At 36.9% G+C, this 21,496-nt stretch overlaps 1 protein-coding gene across 5 annotated transcripts in view; it reads left to right on the forward strand.

Annotated features, from left to right (window-relative positions):
• Nucleotides 1–21,496, forward strand: part of plxna2.S (plexin A2 S homeolog) — a 207,578-nt gene that overhangs the window by 91,481 nt on the left and 94,601 nt on the right. For all 5 annotated transcript variants that reach the window (XM_018249152.2, XM_018249150.2, XM_018249154.2 and 2 more), the window contains exon 4: nt 9,172–9,306. In XM_018249152.2, the coding sequence (XP_018104641.1) occupies nt 9,172–9,306 (135 nt within the window). The remainder of the gene's footprint in view (nt 1–9,171; nt 9,307–21,496) is intronic.

Below are 21,496 nucleotides of genomic sequence, written 5' to 3' on the forward strand. Positions count from 1 at the left end.
GTGAAGCCTTGGGGATTTTTTTACGATTCTGTCTCATTAGGGAAACAAATTGTCTCCAATAAATATTGAACTAGAATGGCAAAAAAGAAATGATTTTCTTTATCTTTAGTGTAGCTAAAGAGATCAGTTTTAACGCTTAAGTTATGGTTGATGGCATTATCAAAATGTCCAGGGATTTCAAGCAAAGAACAAAAAACTTTAAACCAAGAAAATGGTATTAATTATAGAGATGTTGATTCTAAAGTGCTGCTCCTTTATTAAATATATGTGTAAGAACTAATTATAGCTAAAAAATGGCAGCACATACTGGAGAAAATAGGTATTCATGCAGTTAAAGTTGGTCCCAATGTGCTTTTGAATAACTAAATATGTCTTCCTACAATATTAAAAAGGAATTAATATGAGATTCCTCATCATCCAAAAGTGTTCTAAACCAGGTTATAAAGCTCATGCTGCATACATTGAGTAAAGCAATAGGGGATGTTGAACTTTTGCAGAGTCCTTCCAAAATGGGGCCCAACTCAATACACTGCTTTTCAAACATCGATTGTTTCCATAAATCTTTGCAAAAGGTCAACATCTCCTTTAAAAACATTGATTTACAGTTCAAGGTTTCTCTCTAACATAAGTTTCTCTCTATTGTGTCATATCTTTATGGGATCTAGGTTAGACCCAGATACCATGGTGGTGCACCCAAACGGTAAATATACAATTTTCTGGTTGGAGGGGTGGGGATAATTTTTGTGTAGGCATCTGAAGACCAGAATTTCTTCACCTCCAATGTCAATGCTGCCACTAAAATCTCAATAATAAAGCTGTAAGACCCTCTCAGTAAAAGCAACCAACCAAACCAGCAAGTCAAACGTGCTACAATGTTTTGTATGTTCTGTATGGTGGCACTGGGCCAGACAGAGGCACTTTGCATTCCTTTTTAGATTCAATTTATGTTCAAAGCCATTGCTGAGCCTTTTCTTGTGGGGTTTTGTGAGATTTGCATTACCAAGCTCCCATTACTAGGGCACAACTTTTGGTCACTTGTCTGCACAGACTATGTCATTTGTCTAGTTTGATATATATTTTTTAATTATTCAAATGAACCAGCTGTGAGCCTCTTTCTGTTCTCTTAGCCTTTTATATGGTAAGTGTTTTTTTTTTTTAAAGTCCCTTTTATACATGCAAAATGGTCTATAATGTAATTTAAAGGTGTCAGTTCTAAAGATGTGCCATGATTTATGGCTGAAGTATTGGGTTTTACTGTGTTCGAGGGGCTTAATCCACTTATGTAAATTAGGAGTCTTTTACCATCCCGTCTGAAAAATAGAAAATTAAGTCAGAACTGCTGTTATTGAGCCATGTTTCACATGGTATCCCCGGATACACATTTTGTGGGCAGGTCTTTTGTTCGAGCATGCCAGTTAGCAAGACAGTACAATAGCAGTGATAAAGTAGTAAAAGAGAGGTGGAAAAAAGGCTTAAGATGAAACTGATGTTTAATAGAATAAGTGTATTGTTAGAAACACTTGTTATAATATTAGGCCAAATTAAAAATGATAAAAACTTTGCAAGTCAAATGTTTATATTTATATTATGAGACAGTGGGTGGGTTGTTGGGTACAATACAGGATTGAATAATGTATGGCTGCCTGGGATAGAAAGGCAAAAATAGTAACTGTGTATGATTTATGAGTGTCAGATATATATATATATATATATATATATATATATATATATATATATATATATATATATATATATGCACCAATAGTTTCCAAACCAGCACTCCCTTTAGTGAAAAAACGTAATTTTTATTATTACATGGTATCTTTTTCCAACGTTTCGGTCCCTATTGGGACCTTTTTCATCTTCCTTGATGGGGGTGCAGGTTAAGAAAAAAGTATACAAACGAGTATTGGAAAAACCGCACACACAGGACTTTTCGGCTCTGATACTAGAGCCTTCCTATATATATATATATATACATACACACACACATACATACATATGTCTTGTTTAAAAAGCTGTCAGAATAAAGAGAACCATACACAAAGCAAAGAGTAAAGAGAACCACACACAAAGCAATAGATCGGCACTTAACAACTGAGCTTTCGTATGGGGCCATAGATTAAGGGGCAGATGTATTAATGGTCGAATATCGAGGGTTAATTAACCCTCGATATTCAACTGGCGAATTAAAATCCTTCAACTTCGAATATCGAAGTCGAAGGATTTTGTGCAATTCGTTCGATCGATCGAAGGAATAATCGTTCAATCAAACAATTAAATCCTTCGAATCGAACGATCCAAAGGATTTTAATCCATCAGAAAAAACTTGGAAAGCCTATGGGGACCTTCCCCATAGGCTAACATGGACTTCGGTAGCTTTTAGGTGGCGAACTAGGGGGTCGAAGTTTTTTCTTAAAGAGACAGTACTTTGACTATCGAATGGTCGAATAGTCAAACGATTTCTAGTTCGAATCGTTTGATTCGAAGTAGTAGTGGAAGGTCGAAGTAGCCCATTCGACGGTCGAAGCAGCCAAAAAAACACTTCGAAATTCAACGTTTTTTTTCTTCTATTCCTTCACTCGAACTTAGTGAATGGGCCCCTTACATTTTGAAAGTGCAAGGTTAAGTTTAATTGTATTCCATACTTTATATAGGTGAAATAGTCCTCAAAACATAGAATATCATAGTTTTATTGGTGCTGTGAGACTACAGTGTTTTGTAGCAGCAACTTTTATTGCTTTCACTTATTAGAGGTAATAAACATAGAAAGATTACACAATATTGACCCCAAACAATGGCAGTGGTAAAAGGCATAATTTACATGTATATACAGTACAGTTGCCATATGACTTGTATTATTGTACAGAAAAATATTACAGTGTGACGGGGCTCATTAACTAGTATAACAGGAGTTGCAGGCAAACAGCAGCTGTTTGACTTTAAGGGGGTTATTTACTAAAACTTGAATTTTTCTAGTCCATTTTGCAGGAGAACCTGCAAACCTGTCGATATGAGTGATTTCAGTTAATGTCAGATGGTCCCTTTTACCTTTGGAACATGTTTTATTCCTTCATGGATCTTTTCGGCAACAACTTGAAAAAGTCAGTTCGAAAAAAATGAAACAATTCAAATTCGCAGTGTTTTTCCTCACCGATCTTTTCGAGAAAAAATATTGATAAATAAAGGTGATTTCAGTTTTGGAGTTTGGTCAAATCTTTTTTTTTTTTTAAGTAAAGTGAGAAAAAAATTTAGTTTTACTAAATAACCCCCTAGCTATTGGACCTTGTTATATATGTCCCCTCTCTTATATTTTGTAAGAGAAAGCATGAATTAAGCAGAAAAATAAAAGGAAGTGTTTTAATGGATTGTGGAAGGAGTTGTGTGCTTTTCTGTGACACCAGTGGTATAACCATTGGAAGAGCATCCCCCTAAACACACACACACACAATCAGGTAAAGCTTTCCTAATAGTCATGAAAGTGTTTAATGAATTGTTAGGCTGCTTTGTTCTATTGGGCGTTAGAGTTCTATAACAGCACCAACAGTTCTAAAATTCTCCAAACTGTTAATGCCCAAGGCAAATTAACATGGTTATAATGATTTTAGAAGTTCTTTTTGTGATGTGACAAATCATTCTATCTGGAGAAATAGGGGTTTTTACCTCTCAGTGAAAAAGCTGAATAAATTGCTCCTATATTCTGTAATCTAAATTACAGTAGTCATATTATTTCTTTTCAGTTTGCTTCGAGAACTAAGGCTCAAACCCTTAGGTTAAAATACTAAAGTGATACCCGTAGTTCTTTTTTTCCTCCAAGCCAAACTAAGAAGTAACTACATCACTGGCCATGGTGATTAGTTCAGCCGTGAGGACACCTGCATGGCTGCTTTGTTCCATCTTCTGGATGAATTTCATTTTACAGATGTCATTGCTGTCACCCGGGAAACAGGTGGCACCAGGAGGAATAAAGTAGTGTTAATGTATAGACTCCTAAAATAACCTTTCGCACTCCATGGCTTTTTTTAAAGTCAGGGATGTGTATTGTAAGGGGAATATTACCATTTTGAATTAGGCTTCATATTGCTGGTTTGATATTTCTATTACCTTTTCAGTACACATTCACTGGCTTTTAATAAGAGTATTCTTAATAGAACAAGGAAAACGAAAGGGGGTTGTTTATAAAAACTTATTTTTTTCTAGTCGAGTTTTTTCCATCAAAAACTTGAATTTTTATAGAAACAAAATTAAAAATTTTTGAGATTTATTCTGCCCGAAGCTGCAATCTAAAAATACTAAAACCTGCCAAATTCATGTAAAAGTCAACGGCAGCTGTCACTTTAACCATTTGATGCTTTAATTTTCACAAAATTTGGGCGTTTTGGGGTGTTTGATGCTGGTTTTCACTCAAAAACTCAATACATTTTGAGTTTTTTTACAGTCCGATTTTTTCAACCTGGAACATTGTAAATAAGCCAAATTCGTGGATGGACATTAGGTCGAATTTGCTCCTGGTAAAATATGAAAGAAAAAAGTAGTTTTAGTAAATAACCCCCTAACTGTTTAAACACTAACTGGACAGATGTCCCTGGTCTGTAACGTTAGGAAACTGCCGGTGCCGAGAAAGTAAGTACAGGACTTGAGTGTCATCACAGATTTTCCACTGTGCTTCCTGCTTGTACCAGTGGCAGGCATGAATTGCATTATGCACAATTAGTTTCCACTGCGCATGTTTCCAAGGTGCTTCATTCCTCCCATCCCTGATGAGTCTGACTCATTGCCTTCTAAATTTGATTGCCCGTCATCAATGACCCCATTATACATGCTCCCCAGCCAATCAGCATTGAAGTGGCATCTCCCTATGGAGATGCTTATCATTCACTAAAGTCATTCAGAGAATTTCAACCGGCCAGCAACTTAGCGCCAGCGGTGCGCAGCGTGGCACATTATTGGTGAGCCCCAAACTGTTGGAATGGCTCCCATACGGGGTTCTAAAGCAGTAGATGAACAAAAACCCAGCCTGAAGGAGAGTTTGGTAAACATTAAAGTAACTGTTTTCCTAGCCTTATTGAAGGGGACTACTTTAGATATCTGTGACGGGAACCAAATGCAGAACCAAAGAAGTAGACAAACGCAATACCTGGGAACAGTGCAATATTGAGCTGTATGGGGGATACGGTACATGGAAGAATTTATTGACATTATTTTGAGGAAATCCCACTGATACTTGCACAAATTTTCTCCCTTCCTGAAAAGCTCAATTTTGGGAAAGATGTGCCAAATATGTAAATGACCCCGGTACTTTATTACCTGAAGTGAAAAAAACCTAACATATTAGGCTGCTTGTTTGTCAGTGGCTTGTCTGCTTTATTATTTCATAAATTTTATCCAAATCTATATAATAACTAATTCTGCTAAAAGTACTTAAAGATTTAGGCTATTTAATTTCAGCTTGCCATTACTTTTTCTGTGTTTTGTTTTCTTATGTCAACACAGATGTTTATTTTGCTCACAACTGTTTCTAAGTGCACAGAATTCTGATGTAGAAACATCTTTGGCAAATGAAAAAAGGAAAATGGCAATGCATGATTGAAAACCCTGTGGCGAGACACATCAGCCAATAAAAGGGTTTGGGAGCCTAACAGAAAAAAAGGAAAAATTGAGAAACACCCATGGCCCAACATTCTTATCTCAGACTCACCAGAACACCTCACTAGCCTCTGGCAGCTGAAGGGTTCATTAAATTTACATCAGGTCCTTTACTGGACTGGCTTCTGAGGCAGTTGCCATGGAAACATCTTTATTAAACAGCTGCCCTAACGACATGGGGACAGTGTTGGGGGGGGTGAAATAGACGGAGCAAGGAGACTCTGAAAGTCAAAGCTGTCCTTTGAAGAAGGAACCCCAACTGAGATGGACCGGCTGCAGCTTCCTTCTGACAAATTCTGGTGGACTTTTAACTGTACAGATTGGAATCGAAAGATGGAGAACTGATCTTTGAAGTGGGGCAAGCTATTTGATAATTCCAAGTGACCTTGAGCAAAATCCCTCCTACCCTTTTTTAGGACGTACAAGAGCTTTAATCATATTTTTTATCAAAATGCCTACCTAAGAGGATTAGAATATATAAGCTTTAGAATATGTTAGCAAAACAGATGAAACATATATGGAACATACTCTGCTTCTGAAAATATAGGAAATGGCTATTACCCAGTCTTATACAGATACTGTTATTAGCAAGGATAATGGAAATGTCTCAGGTGAAAGGTAGATTTTAATTAGCTTCATTCTGCGCTATTTATAACATCAGGAGGACACCATAAATAATTTAGAGCAAAGTGCAAGTAATACACAAGTATAAGAGCTGCATGAAAGTGTCTTAAATTACCAGCATTTGCCAGTGGCACCTAGTTGAAGAGGGTCACCATTGACACACAGCAGGGAATGTTACAAGCAGTGCTTAGAGATGGTGTGTTTTCCTCATTGTAACACAATATCTTTGCCTGTTATATATTTTGAATGGTCCCCCAACAAGGATCCTGTTGAAGGGGTGAAATGAATTGTAATATGTACAGTATTTTTGATGCAATAAAGCACCCTTAATGCTATGTTACCATGGCAAGCCCTGTAACTATTAGTTATTAATTGTATTATGAGGACATTCAGGTGGGCCTTACAATACGCACATCACTGATAACTTTAGAGTTTTCTTTTCATTCTTACACTTCTTAAATGCCCTATATTTGTTATTTTTTTCCATATGAATAACATTAATAATCAATTTCAGTGGCTGTGTTATATCAGCCTACCTCTTCTAAGTGACTCACTTCACTCTAAAGTTGCAAGGGTCTGCTGGATAAAGACACTTGGGGGGAATGTAATTAAAGTTGTTTAATTGCGCACTCTTAAGAAGTGCTTGAAGGTGTCATAGTCTTTTGGAGCAAACATAACGACTTTTTCTGTAAGAAGTTTTATTACGTTTACTGCGCATTGGCGCAAACTATAAAATTCTCAAACGGTCGGAAGTGGACAAAAGCTATATTAAATTTGCACAAAGCAAAATTTGTTCACGCAAAGGCATAACTTTTCGCATCGCAAATAGTTTTTCCGTTACCGACTTTTATTACATTCCCCCGTTCGGTGCTTAGCCTACCAATTTTTACAGTTGTGACCAGTTCATATTGTTCTGTATCTGTGTCATATGGAGCCCCATCTATTCAGTGGAAAATTATATTAGAATGAGACATCCATGATGGTATCTTACAATCAAACTTTTTGTACTTGAGGCCTAAAGAGATTGTTTGGCCAAAGAATCAAGAAGATGGCATGGAAATTGAATCTATGTTTTTCCTTGAATGGACCTTAATCAAGGATTTATCATTTTTTTTGCTAAAAATGTAACGCGAGGAGTCCGAAGACTGTGCATATTTGTACGTAGGCAATAAGAGTAACAATAGTAAGGGATTATAACCGGTGGGTGTTTAAAATAATAATACTAAGGGTTATTCTGTAGGTAGTATTAAACAATAATAAAGGAGATTGTTAGAAATTGATAGATCTGCTTGAAGCTGATTCTCCTTGTTGCTGCCCCCAGCTCAGATGTTCTTACTATGCCCAAGTGATTTGGAGTCTTTGGCCATCATCTAATGCTATCAGTGTCACAATGGCCCTCTATACCTTTGGTTCGGAGACTGGTATAATTTGTCTCTAGACACACGCCAGACTTACCCGCTTAAATCCTCCACACCTCTCAGCAGGACAACATGTTACAATCAAATGGCTACTTGGAAATGCAAATCCTGCCACGTGTGTATACAGGGCGCAGCTTGTCACCCAACCCCCCAAAGACAATGAATTTTTAACCAGGAGCCATAATCTTGGAAATACAGTGCAGCCTTTTAATGTTGCCTGATTATGCGCAAAGCTTTTATCCCTTATGAGTTTCTGAAAATAAATTTATATTGTGACATAATTGAGGAAGTATATTTGTTATTATATATATATATATATATATATATATATATATATATATATATATATATATATATATATTTCTCTTTGGAGTTTAGCATAAAACTGCTTTTTGATGAATAATTACAGTATGTGTAGCTCTTATATTTGTGAGTCACTGAATATCAGCACCGGGGAAATTGGGATTATTGGTCCCTACAAACCCATGTACACGTGACACACGCAAATGTATGCATGTCCACAAATTCACACAACTAAGAGCATGCCCCCACATTTTGCATTCACGAAGATACATGCAAACATGTTTGTATAGGTCTGCAGCAATCAATAATTTCTATTTTCTGTGCATCAATGCCATAAGGATGAGATGGAGCATGACGCACAAGAGACAGGGGGAAAGCCCCCATGATCGAGTTGCCTTAACCTGACTTAATCCTGTAACAAGTTCAACCATTTTTTCTGCCTTGTATTACATTTTTGTGCTCTCTTGCAGTAAATAAATAAATATCCTAGCGTTGAGTTGCCTATAATGACAGGGGATATTGACCATCACTCTGAAATGGATTATGAAATTGACATGGGATTATGCTCTAGTGCTGTCATTGGTCGGGGTTGGGTAAGCTTTGCCCACTACTCTGAGGACGTCAGATATATTTTTGAGGTGGCTGTGAGCCAGTGTTTATAGTGACACAGTATGGCATCAGTTTGGCATGTATCTATCAGGGCTTTCCAATTGATAGCTTTTGGGCAGCTTGAGGATTTTGGCAGTTTCTAGTTCAAGAATAACCAGAGAGCTGTAGGTTGGATTATACTTGTATCTTTACAAACTGTGATTCTAGCGCCATTAAATAGAGTCCTGTCTGAAAGAGGCAGATAAGACTCAAATTAAAAGATTGAGTGACAGGCAAAATGAAAAAGAGATAACAGGGAGCAGTGCAAAAAATCTAGATATAGTGACAGAGAAGAACCGATGAGGTGTGTAGCTATATACTGTATGTGTGTGCACATATACATGGGAGATTTGTTGTGCTATTTCTGAAAGGATTATAGCTGTCTGTAGGGGGGGGGGGGGTTCATGTAACTTTCTCCCACTAAATTTGAAGCCTGTCAACACTTATTTATACTTATATTAATTATCTGTGGGAGCAATGGGCATGTTCCAACATATATACCTAGTAATTTATATATTTATGTTCTTTACAGATCAGGGCTGATGGACCCCCTGTTGGAGGCATTCAGTATGAAGTAGTTAATGTTCTGCGAGATGGAAGTCCTTTACTAAGGGATATGGCATTCTCCACAGACAACAAATTTCTATACGTCATGTCAGAGAGACAGGTAAGTACATTGAATGTTCTTATGAGATTCATGACCACTGTCATGGCACATCTATGTGTATGATCGAGTGTTGCCACGTTGCTCACGTAAGCAAAGGGGATGGCAACAACTGTAAACGTTACAGCCACAGTGCAATTATCGGCAGATATCAAAGGTCAAATCGTTTTTCCAGTGTTAAACTGTTCACATCTTGTGAGAGTCAGAGAAATTCATTAAAATTGCAATCTAATCAATAGTATCAGAAATGAAAACACAAGCTCTTACAAGATGCTGCCCAGGGACATTATCATCGGAAACTGTGTTTCCTACCTTGAGATATCGTATAGACTATACTGAGTTACCTACTCAATATACAGCATCTTTAAGTCCAAGCAAGATATAATAACTGTATATAACAGTTTTTTAAAAACTATTTTTCTTTGAGGAATCAGTTTTGCAACGGAAATTTATTTTTAAATTAGACAGCTCATTATTTTAATTACTATTTTCTACTAAGGAACAAACATGCAAACTTATTGAAGGAATCATGGAGACCCACCCCTAATCACCATTTCAGGCCCTGACCCACAGCTTAAGAATCTCTGGTCTATAATTTATTTTTCCTCAGATTTATTATTTGCATGGTCTTCAGCCAAGAGTTTTTGGTTAACATCATCCTTTCATTACAATGTGGCACATTAACATGAGGTATAGCCGATAATCAGCACTGATGTAAACTATGAACCAAGGGCCAGATGCAATTATTTATTTAATACTTGCAGTATTTCAAACGGTATGGGTGCTAAGTGCAAGGCAGGAATCCAGGTTCCAAAAAGAACATGGCGCTTTGCACACGTCTTTTTGCATTTTGCAACCTGCCCAACCTATGGGGCCAAATGTCTCTTAACTACACTAATTGTGCATTTTATTAGTGATCAATGCTATAGCCTTCATTTTCTTTTATATCTACATGTCTTGTATTACAGTATTTTCACCAGAAGTCTGTATTCACTTGTGAGTTTGGTTACCATTAAAGGTTTTCCTGCCTAAAAAAGTAAGCCATCTTTAAGTGAGCTACAGATACATTATAAAAATGCCAAATGATAAGTTGTCTGCTTGTGATCTATCCCAGACTTCCTGTAGCATTCAATCGCAATACTGTGTCTCAAAATATTACAACAATATGGCACCGGCTTTCTGTAGGATTCAGCACTGATCTCCGTAAACAGTGTCACAATGCACAATGTCATAGCTTTTTCTTCCAATTCAGCAGGATGTTTCACAGTAATGCATTCCAGACATCCTGCAATACAGTATATCCTGGTAGCGTCTGCACCTTGTTATGGAATAAAACAAGTTTATCTGTCGGATTACAGATTTGTCTGACAAGAACAGTTTTCAAGACAACAGAATTGTATGGCAACAACATGTTAAAATTCTGATTATATGCACTTTTCTAAGTATTTGATGGCAAGACATACACATTTTGTTACCAAAAAAGAAATCTTCCCAGACCTGAGCCAAGGCACTGCAAGCTTGTCTAGTGGCGATGGATTTCAATCTGTTTCGGAAATCCAACAGAGCGGGTTTGAAAATCCCTTGGCATAGGAAAACAAAATAAATAAATAAAAAGGCGCAGGCCTGCGTAATTTGTCCAAATCACATTTTCCAAGGTGTCGGATTGAGCCACCATGTATCTAAACCACGGAAGCCTTTTCTCCACACCTTGTAATTGTTTGTGTCGGGTTTATGATAATTCGGAATTAAAATGAGAGATGTTTAATCCTTTTTCCTGCTCGCCGTAGGAGAAATTAATGCAAATTTTCTCTTGCAAATTGACTTCTCTGTGTGAGTGGACCGAGTTTGTTCTGTTTGGATTGCAGCCTTGTAGAATTCAGATTTCATGCAAATTTCGTTTAGTGATTCAGTATTCTGGCATCTGTATAATGAATGACTAGGGGGCTAGCTGGAACATACTAAAGCAGTCTGTAATATCAATATTTTAAGAAGGTGACACCTTTATGAAAAGAATGACCCAACAATAAGATCTTGCTTGATAGCAGTAAAGAAAGAGGTTAAGGAATCTAATCGATAAAGCTTGTGGGTTCTTGGAAGTGTGAACTTGTAAAAGTAGTAGAGCAATGAGATAGCCTTTCTTCCATAGATGCATGACGGTTGTTTATTCCTGTAGTAGAGGAAAGCTCAGCATGAAATATTGTCTCACTATGTAGTTATTTAATATAGAAAGTTCTTGGCCATATCAGTGATGTTTTAGGTAAAAATATAAACGAGGTTGCCTACAGTGCAGTTATTCAGATTAAAGAATGGAAAAGCCTGGAGTTAAAGTCAGTGGTCCAGATAAATGTCGATTGGAAAATGACTCCTAAAATTTTAACAAGCCTTCAGTTAGCCTACGGTTAAATGCCTTTATAGGATTGTGATCTGCACCTAATTACCCATAGCTTCTAAAAGGTTAGTAAGCAGTGAGGGAACCAAAATCTAAATTTCATACTGTGACACGGATACATTTTCTATTCACTTTGGCAAAAACACATTCATGTGCACAATGGGCATCATTTACATTATAATGGTTCATGTAATAAAAGTTGCAACATTTGCTAAAGTTATAGTCACCTATAGCAACCAATCAGAAGGTAGCATTTACCGGTCACCTGTTTAAAAGCAGACATCTTATTGGTTGCTATGGGCTACTGCACCTGGGCAAACTTATTACATTTTATAACATATGGGGTCATAGACTGCTGACTTAGCTCCTTGTTAATGGGAGGTAAAGGTGAAAATCTTAAAGAATACATAGGCCTTAGGCTATGGGCACATGGGCTAAAGGCTCCGCTGCTCCCAGCCTGTGTATTTTTGCAGGCTGAGAGAAGCAGGTCCACTCTGTGCCCCATCTTCATTGATTTGAATAGCTTCTGCTTGTGTGCGCCCACACGCAGCAGAGGTCTGCCTGAAAATGTCTGCCTTTGCATATTTGGGCCAACCTCCACTGTTTGATCGACAAAGATGGAGTGGATCTGCTTCTCTCAGCCACAGCAGAGCCTTCTGCCCATGTGCCCATAGCCTTAAATTAACCTGAAATGTGAATACTCCAGCACAAGCAATTTTCAATCATTTTAAAGGAATACCCAAGTATTTGGCTCCATTTGTAGGCAAGCAGAGAAATTGGAGAGCAACATAATGTAGTTCCCTTGCCAGCTGCCCATGGCACTCTGTTTTAAACAAAAGAGCCACAAACATTAAAGGTTTTTGTTGAATAAACGTAAAGTTAAAACCCGGGACAGAGCATGCTGGCAAAGGGTACATGACAGGGGCAGGACAAAGCTGCCTGGCAGGGGATTAGTAATGGGTTTAGTGACGTAGTTGGGGGGTGGAGTTTTAAGGGGATGTATAGCACTAACTGCTAAGGAGGGCATCCATTTTGGAAGCAGAAAAGGAGTCCTACCCTCCCTCCCTTGTATTAACCCTTTGTGCTAGTTGTCACAATTGTGACCTGGGTTAGTGGGGTACATGTTAAGTTGATGTGGACTGGTAAGTATTGGGCTGACTAACCAAGAGGTGATGAGAGGGAATAGCCCGTTGTCACAGCCAGGCGGTGGGTCCTTGGCAATGGGGAGAGTTAATTGAGAAGCTGGAGTTTTTTTACCAAGTCCCAATTTGGTTAATGGAACTTGGTTGGTGGAGTTCCTCTCTAAGAGCGGTGGTCCCTGGGAGGGTATGTTGTATTGGTGTATTGATGCAATCCAATCATGCTAGGAGGCACAAGCGGCTGGTGGCTGGTTAGATTGCATGCACCTAATTGGGTCCATTGCCAGGGGCCTTGCAGAGGATTACAAGTTAATGGTACATCACTGTTAAGATTTGTATGTTTACAATGTTGTTAATATAACTGTTATTGATATATGTGTTATCTATTGTTAAATTATGTTTTGTGCAATAAAGCTATGGCCAAAAAGACTCCAACAAAAGCCAGTTTGGGGGAAAGCGGCAGGTATTTGTCTCTGACCATGTCATGTTTTCTTTTTGGTCTGGTTGTAACAGACTCGCTCGCAACTGCTGTGTTTGAGTGGTTTCCTTTGCTTTAGCATGTGTAATTATTGTACTTAACAACAGTTCACTGACCAAATGTAGCAATAACGAGAAATTATGTTCTGGAAAATCTTTGGAGAATATTTCTATATCTGCTCCTTAAGGCCTGTTGATTGTGGAAAGCTATCGTTGCAGATGTTCTATGGATCACATTAAAAATATATTTGATGCCTAAACTTTGCTCTCAGTAATTATGTATTGATTGGCAGCACTTTTTGCTAATAGCATAGCTCAGTCTCTCTTCTTTATTAATACATGCATTAAGAAGTCATGTAAAGAGGCTATCAGTTTTTTAAAATAAACTTCAGAACTCGTTTTGTGCTGTCATTTTAGTTTTTCTTATTAATCTATTGATCTGCCTCTCGTTCTGCTCTCCCTAGCCAAATCCATTTTATCCTTCAGATCTAGCCATAGGTGGCATTTCATCTTCTCTTGTGGTGTATGTGCAGCCAATGATTTCTGTGGTAATGAGCCAAAGCAATTGTATCTGACAAGTTAATTTCATAATTACCACTAATTGCTCTTTCCTCCACTCACCCCATCCCCAAAAAATGAGGTTCCCTGTAATTGCTACCTATTCTTCATATTGGTAACGGACACTGTTCCTTTTTTTTTGACAGAGACTTAATTAGGTCAGTAGTTTCCTTAAGCAGAATGTGGAATTATTGTACTCCTAGAGCATATTTAATAAAGGTTGAGTTATAGAATTTTCTCGAAACTTGAATAGTATCTTATTTAAGAAAAAAAGCGGGAACGTTTAAAACTCGAATTAATATTACTGACCGAAAACTCGAATCAAATTAGACTAAACTCGAATGAAAAAAACTCGAATGTGAGGAAGGCTATTAACATCTTCAAATGGGTCACAGGACCTCTGCCATTGACTTCTACACAAACTTGGCAGGTTTTAGGTGGCGTAATATAGAATTCAAGTTGTTCCCAAGGTCAAGGTATGATAAATCTTGAATTCAAATTCAAGTTTGGATTGCTCCCAACTCAAATTTTTGAGTTTTGACCAAAAATATAATTAGAACCTTAATAATTCTGCCCCCTAGTGTGTTGCTACCAAAACCAGCTCAACTATCTGAGGCATAGGCAAAATGATTTACCTAAACTCATAACATACTAACATATGAATTAAACCAGACATCCCTTCTTCCGGAAGCCTGATTTTATACTTGGAAAATTATGGATTGTTATAAATTTAGTCTCATGCTCAATTTGCTAAGTTTTTGCAAAAGTAATTTGTGGAACAATACCTGTGTTCAGGATGTGTGCAATCAAATCATATAGTGTATATTATGAAGAGTGGGTCTGTTCTGTATAGACTTTCCATAGGAATTAGTGGTGAATGTACACAGTGACAGCTGTAGGCAAACAGCACCTTGGTAGTTGCTAAAGAAGTAATTGACATGACGGAGAAAATGTTGATTCTCTTAGATTGAGAAATGCTCCACCTTCTACAAACCTTCTGTTCAGGCTGCTGGCTGGCTTCATTTCTGAGTGTTTATAAGGAAAAATCCATTTAAGCAATGCCATATAATTACATGAAAAAGAAAAATGAAAAATTTCACGTTACCCATTTTTGGAAGTGCTGGAGTGTGAAATTTGAAATCAGAGCAGAAACGCCTAGTATTTCGTCTTTTTATTTCTTTTTTTTTCTGCTCTCTCTCCTTTTCATTATTCCAGGGTCTTTTCGATGTGGTAACTCTCTGTGGTAAATGAGTTCTATGGTTAGTGAGCTGATCAAAAATGGTATTGCTCATACAGAGTGCTAACACAGAAGCATAACTCACGGAGTGGGCAGGAGAGTTACGGAGACAAGCAAATTATTCTGTTTTATTCTTTAATTAGTTTGAATTAGCAATGGGAATAGAGGCAGAAAATGATCCAGCCAAGGGTGAAATAGAAAATAGGATAGGGTGGGCCTCTTTGGTATTTTAATATGAGTGTAGAATGAGATCTGTTTTGTCACCCTGTGCTTTATGTACACTCATCATGATAGAGAATGGGACTTTAATAGAGATTAGTTAGAGCAGAAATTGTAATTACTACTTAAATCAGAGAAGCAGCCTGTTGTCGTATTAGCATAGCCATTTTACTTTTGGGCCTTCTATAAAAACTTGAGAGAAACACAGTTTTTCAGGGAAGTTTTCCCAATTGCATCACAAATTGTGATCATTCTTTCCAAAATTCTGGTTGTTTGTTCATAATTCTCCATATGCTTATACAGTATATCATTTTACAGTATATCATTTTGTGGAACTCTCGCATGAGTTGGGGTTGCCAACTTTTCTGGAAACAAATTCAGGCTTCTTACATTGTGGTGTCCAAAAAGGTCTACCAGTAGACCTTGAGCTGGTGATCTCAAGACACTGTCAACAAACAGCTTGTCTGAACTACTCTCCTATTTCATGCTTTTCATTTAGATATTTATTATGTTATGATTACATAGAAATAGTTGTTTGTTAAATATAGCAATATAAATTCTCTTAAATCAATATCATATTTAAGTAATATTTTCCATGGAACAGAATGAAAACATAGTAAGTAGTACCATAGTTACTACTTACTATGTTATCATTCTAAATATTATATTGATTTAAGAGAATTTATAACAATGCTTTTATGGATGTAGATCATAATGGAACATCATCTTTAAAAGTAGACCTTGCATTAGTATGTATAAGTATGGGCACTCCTGAAAGCTTTCTGCCCTGTGATTAACATTGGCATAAAGGGTAATTTTTACTGGCTGGACCAGTAAAATCCCAAACCAGACGGCATCTTTAATCAGAAAAAGTTTAGTAATATAATTGTTACATCTTGCCTTTAAATCCATATCATGCATCTAGTGGGTTGGACATCCAGTTATTCTATTTCTTTAGATATCACTTTACTCCTATGAAAAAACCTAATACAAAATCCCAATACACTTTTATATGGAAGAACAGCAAAAGCTGTTTAGTTTTTCTTGAGTTTTAAAATCTTTTATTCTTTTTAGAATGCAGTGCAGATTGAAATGTTCTGAACCAAATAACCCACAATGCAGTATTCTTTCCCAAGAATTCTAGTGTAATTGTGGTCACAAGAGCTGCACTCACCCTAAAGGAGAACTAAAGCTTAACTAACTAAAAACTAAACTAATGAAGTAAGCGAGAAATGTTTTAGGTTTATGTACCAGCCCAAGGCAACCACAGCCCTTTAGCAGTAAAGATCTTTGTCTCAGTAGCTCCCCATCTTCTTTTCTCCTGATTCACTGCATCGCTCTGTGCTGCTGTCACTTACTGAGCATAGGGACTCGAAATATACAGTATATACAGAAATGTCACAATATAAGACTGATTAGTAATAAATACAGATAAGATAATAACAGGAATCAGTACAAATAGCATAAGAATGTAATAATTAACCTTGTAGCATCAGCTTATATTACAGGCCAACCTCCTTGTTTGATTGATATTTTGCGACAATCAGTTAGTTTAGCTTCTCAGAGCCCACTGAGCATGTGAGTGTTGCAGACGCTTTCCAAGATGGTGACCCCCTGTGACAAGTTTGATGTCCTGGATCATTGCTGCTATTGAGAGGATGAAACTTAAGGCTGTTGCAATAAGTTCAGAATGTAAAATTACCTCCATGTTATATTGTCAGCTATGTTAGTAACACAATTTTTATTTAAAAATGAAAAAGCCTACTTTTTTTTATTCATCTTGTGTTTTTGTGCATGTTAACTATTTTTTTTGCTGCTTTTTCATATTCATTTTTATAGCTGCAATAATCATTTAGGTCTGCTTTATTGATTAAGGAGAGCATCCAACCTCTCTAATGAATTCATTTTTTCCCTTCATTATTCACTGGATAGAGCGGTCCAGTTATAATTCATACAATCTGGCATGGTTTGAATTGACAGACCTTGTGGTCATTAGATGAAAGCTTTTTTTCTTTTGTTTTGAAAGAACAGAATCAATATGTATTGTGTGATATTGGAGGAATCCGAGAAAAAAGCCCGACATTTTTGGATTATCGTACAAAACCCAGCGCAGACCATAATATCTTGAAATTGCAAATAAGACCTCTACCATTGACTTCTACAGGGCCTCGACAGGTTAAAGATGGAGTATTTTTAGATTTAGACTTTTTACATTCCCGGGGGAAAATAAATCTCGAAAAAATTTGAGGTTTTTTTTTCACTAAAAATTTAAAAAAAAATTGACTAGCCTAAAGCTGCCCATAGTATGAGAAAGACAGCAGCACTCGGCCTTCACAGTGTGAAAAGAAAAATATCAAAGATAGATCTGGATACCGGATAATAATAGAAAAATTATTATAATTTGAAAGCACTTAACAGTATGCACTAACAATATTATCATATTGCAAACTATAATCCTCTGGAACAATATTGCAGGTTTAATAGCTTTTATTATATGAGTAAAGCATATTAGCTTGGCAAATTCGGAATACAAAAATAAAAGTGTAATATTGGCAGAGATTCACACATATAAAATTATCACCATTTTATATTAGTTGATTCAAAAGAAATTCTTTTTCTTTAGTGCCAATCCCTTCGATTGGGAGCTCCATTGCTTAGAGTAGTAATGTAATTTTTTTCAAATCCCCATTAATGCCATATTCTGAATCTGAGGTTTGTTTAGCCTGGATGACTACCAGTGTATCGGTGACAGGAGAATATGTTCCCAGAGCATTCGGCTCACAGGAAAGGTGTGTGGCATCACAGATCATTAGAACAAATATTTTTCTAGTGTGTGTAATTCTCAGTTTTTTTATTCTGATTGGATGGTGCAAATAGGCAGGCCAGGCATAGCCCTGTTGGACCTTATTTAGCCATCTGTAAGTCCTCAAGGGGATGATTAATAAGGGTGTGTGGTTACAGAAGATCTTTAGAGCCTACCATTATCATCTACTATTCATGTAATACTGGTATAGAATCTGATATCCGGAAACCCATTATCCAGACAGCTCTGGATCAGGGGAAGGCCAATTTCCCATAGGCTCCATTATAATGAAACATTCTTTTAATTTTCAAAAATGTTTTTTTTCTCTGTAATATTAAAGCAGTACCTTGTACTTGATCCCAATTAAGATATAATTAATTCTTAAAATAATGCTATTGGGTTTAATTAATATTGAAATTATTTTTTTAGTAGACTTAAGGTAGGGTGATCCAAATTACAGAAAGATCCCTTATCTGGAAAACCCCAGTCCTGAGCATTCCCATACCTGTACTGACACAATTCCACTGTGCTCTATAGTCATTGTTCTGCAATCATTCCCTGCCCCAGTGGTGCTTACAGTGCTACCAAATTGTGCCATTAAGATGCCCAACAGAATAATCTTTTATTGTCAAAACCCTATTTCTATGCACCACATTAAAACTTTTATAAAGCCAGCATATCAGTATTTAGAAAAGTACAGGTTTTATTCATTGTTGCAGTACCAAGGTTATAAATGTTGATGACATATTTAGCTTTCTAATGTCTAAAGGCCTTTCACAAAATTTTAGCTTATTATATCTTGTGGTGCCTATTCAGTATTATACAGTATGGGGCCTGTACCAGACTGGAAATAGAAACGATTATGCATTCATAATATGGGCCTTTAGAAGTAAACCGGCAAACTGGCAATTTGCATGCAGCTTCATGTACTTATAGCGCACTGGCCATTGTGATGGCAACATATAATATACAACACTTATGTAACTTTTGTGTGTATTATAAAATATTTTTCACAATATATTTTTGTAAGTATAAATGCTTTTCTCAATATACAGTATGCGTCTTGTTCACGCTACCCTGCAGAAGTAAATCTTCCTACATATGCCGCCCTGAGATTGGGATTATTGAACTTTTCAACTGAGTCTCACTCAAAAAGCAGTGTCCAGCTAATTTGGTTTCAGTTATGTTCTTTTTTATCTCTGTGTATGGGATTTTTTCTTTCTTCTATAATAAAAATTCTATTTACTTCAGGCCCCTTATGGACCTTTGCTCCAGCTGCAACCAGTGCTGCTGCTTTGAAATATAAATCAAAAGAAGCTGTTAATTGTGTTTATATGGGTTTCTAACAGGCAGTATCAGGAATTTCAGAATGTGCAAGATCCAGTATTCTCTAAATCTATTGCCAAAGCAGCGAGTAACAAGTGTTTTACCTTTGTTATCACAACTAATTCCCAATTACATTTACCAAATATGTCATGTTAATACTTATTACAGCTAACAGCAACCGGAATATATACAGGTGTACTGTACAATATAAAAAAAGAGAAGCCATCCAATAGGTTGGCATAATTGGACTATAAGATTACGATTGACAATTAAAACCTGGATATTACATTCTCAGAAATTTGCATAATTTGTTCATCTAACAAATAAACATACATAATAAAGACGCAACATCATTATGCACATCAAAATGCAGATGATGGATGTTTTTTAATAGTGGCGTATCTGCTTTTAAGTCCTAATTGACACTTGAAAAGGCAGCTGTTATTGTGTGGAACAAGAATGAGTTCATATCTCACATGTTTAGAAGCAGGGATGCACCTCTCAGCAATATTTATCTAGCAAAATATATAGAATAGCAGTGGCGTAACTAGATGTTACTGGGCCCCACAGCAAATTGATTTTAGGGCCCCCAGGATGTCCTGTTTTACCAATATATTTTGAAATTGCTTATTAATTAGAGTCTCATGGGGCCCCCTATACCCCTTGTGCAGGGTCTGCTTCCTCTGTAGTTATGCCCCTGTAGAATTGTCTATAAAAAAGCAGTCTCCATGGACCCAGCTTTCTTTGTTGCACAAAATGAGTAACTGGCTGGTTTTCTGAGCTACTGTACTTGCACACGGTTCTTCGGAGAGTTAATCAAAGTGCTCAGCTGTTGCTCTGGAGACTACAAGTACACTGTTCTGAATGTGTGGTTCCCATTTTCTATTGTCAAAATGTAAAAAGGTGCCTCTCCCCCTCAACCTCATATCATCAGAAAGGAAAGAAAAGTAAAATGAGCTGAGTGAAATATCTGTTTTTTTTTTAAAGCTGGCCTAGATTTTAATAAAAGCATTGACAGTTAGTCAGGGATTCAAAGATAGGGGGTCTCTGACAGTCCAAAATGTTTTATTTTTTTCTGGGACTTCAGGAAGCATGGTGCTTATTATTTCCTCTTAATGAACTGATTTAGCAATGTATGGGACAGTTCAGTGCCAACTGTTTCTGGGACTGTGCTCTTTTCGAAATTTGTCCCAGGGAATTTTGTTGTCACAAGCTTTTAAAGTTTTCCAGCTGTACAACAGTATATAGCATTTCTCCTGTCCTCTGCAATAGCTTCTCTCTGCTTGATCCTCTCTGTTTATTGTTAAAAAATAAATAAACATCATTGTGATTAAAAAAAAAATCTAATTCTGGATGAAATCTTCACCAAATGCCGTAAATACCATTAAATATTGCGTTGCCATGTTATATAAAAAGAAAAGTGATGTAATAAGTCCATAACCACTTAAAAATTACATTTGACTGTGCTTTTTAGCAATGTCTATGTACATTGCAGCTCTTCATGCCCTTTCAAGCATAGCACCACTGATGGGACTGACATATCTTATGCACCTTCTCTTGTGCATTCCCAGTTTTTTTTACCATGACCCATTATCACTACCTTTGTATGAAGATGCTTTCCTTTCTTTGACAGTCACTAGTCTTGCCTCCCCTACTGTTCCGTTCACCCCCTGTAAGTCTCTTTGTCACTCCTGTGTCTATTGCTATTGCCTATTACTGGATCAGTGTGTGTTAGCCCTCCCCTGTTCTACAATATTATTCCAAAGGGCTGGGCAATAGAATTTTACTGTATTTATAGTAGTCTTTTCTCGTATGTTCTTTTAAGAATGTGACAAGTCAAATGTCAAAACACACAGCCAAAACCCGTGCCTTTCTGAATATTTATCAGCAGCATCCACTGCCAAGCACAGGAACATCCAAGTCTCTCACCTCAAACAGCTGGAACACTTTGCTTTGTGAGTGCACAGCTGCTCCATAGAAATGAGCCATCAATACCTTTGGACGCTCAAAGCCCTATCATCCGCTTATAACATATTTATCATCTC

Source organism: Xenopus laevis, chromosome 2S (genome assembly GCF_017654675.1).
Source record: "Xenopus laevis strain J_2021 chromosome 2S, Xenopus_laevis_v10.1, whole genome shotgun sequence".
In the NCBI taxonomy this organism is placed as follows: Eukaryota; Metazoa; Chordata; class Amphibia; order Anura; family Pipidae; genus Xenopus; species Xenopus laevis.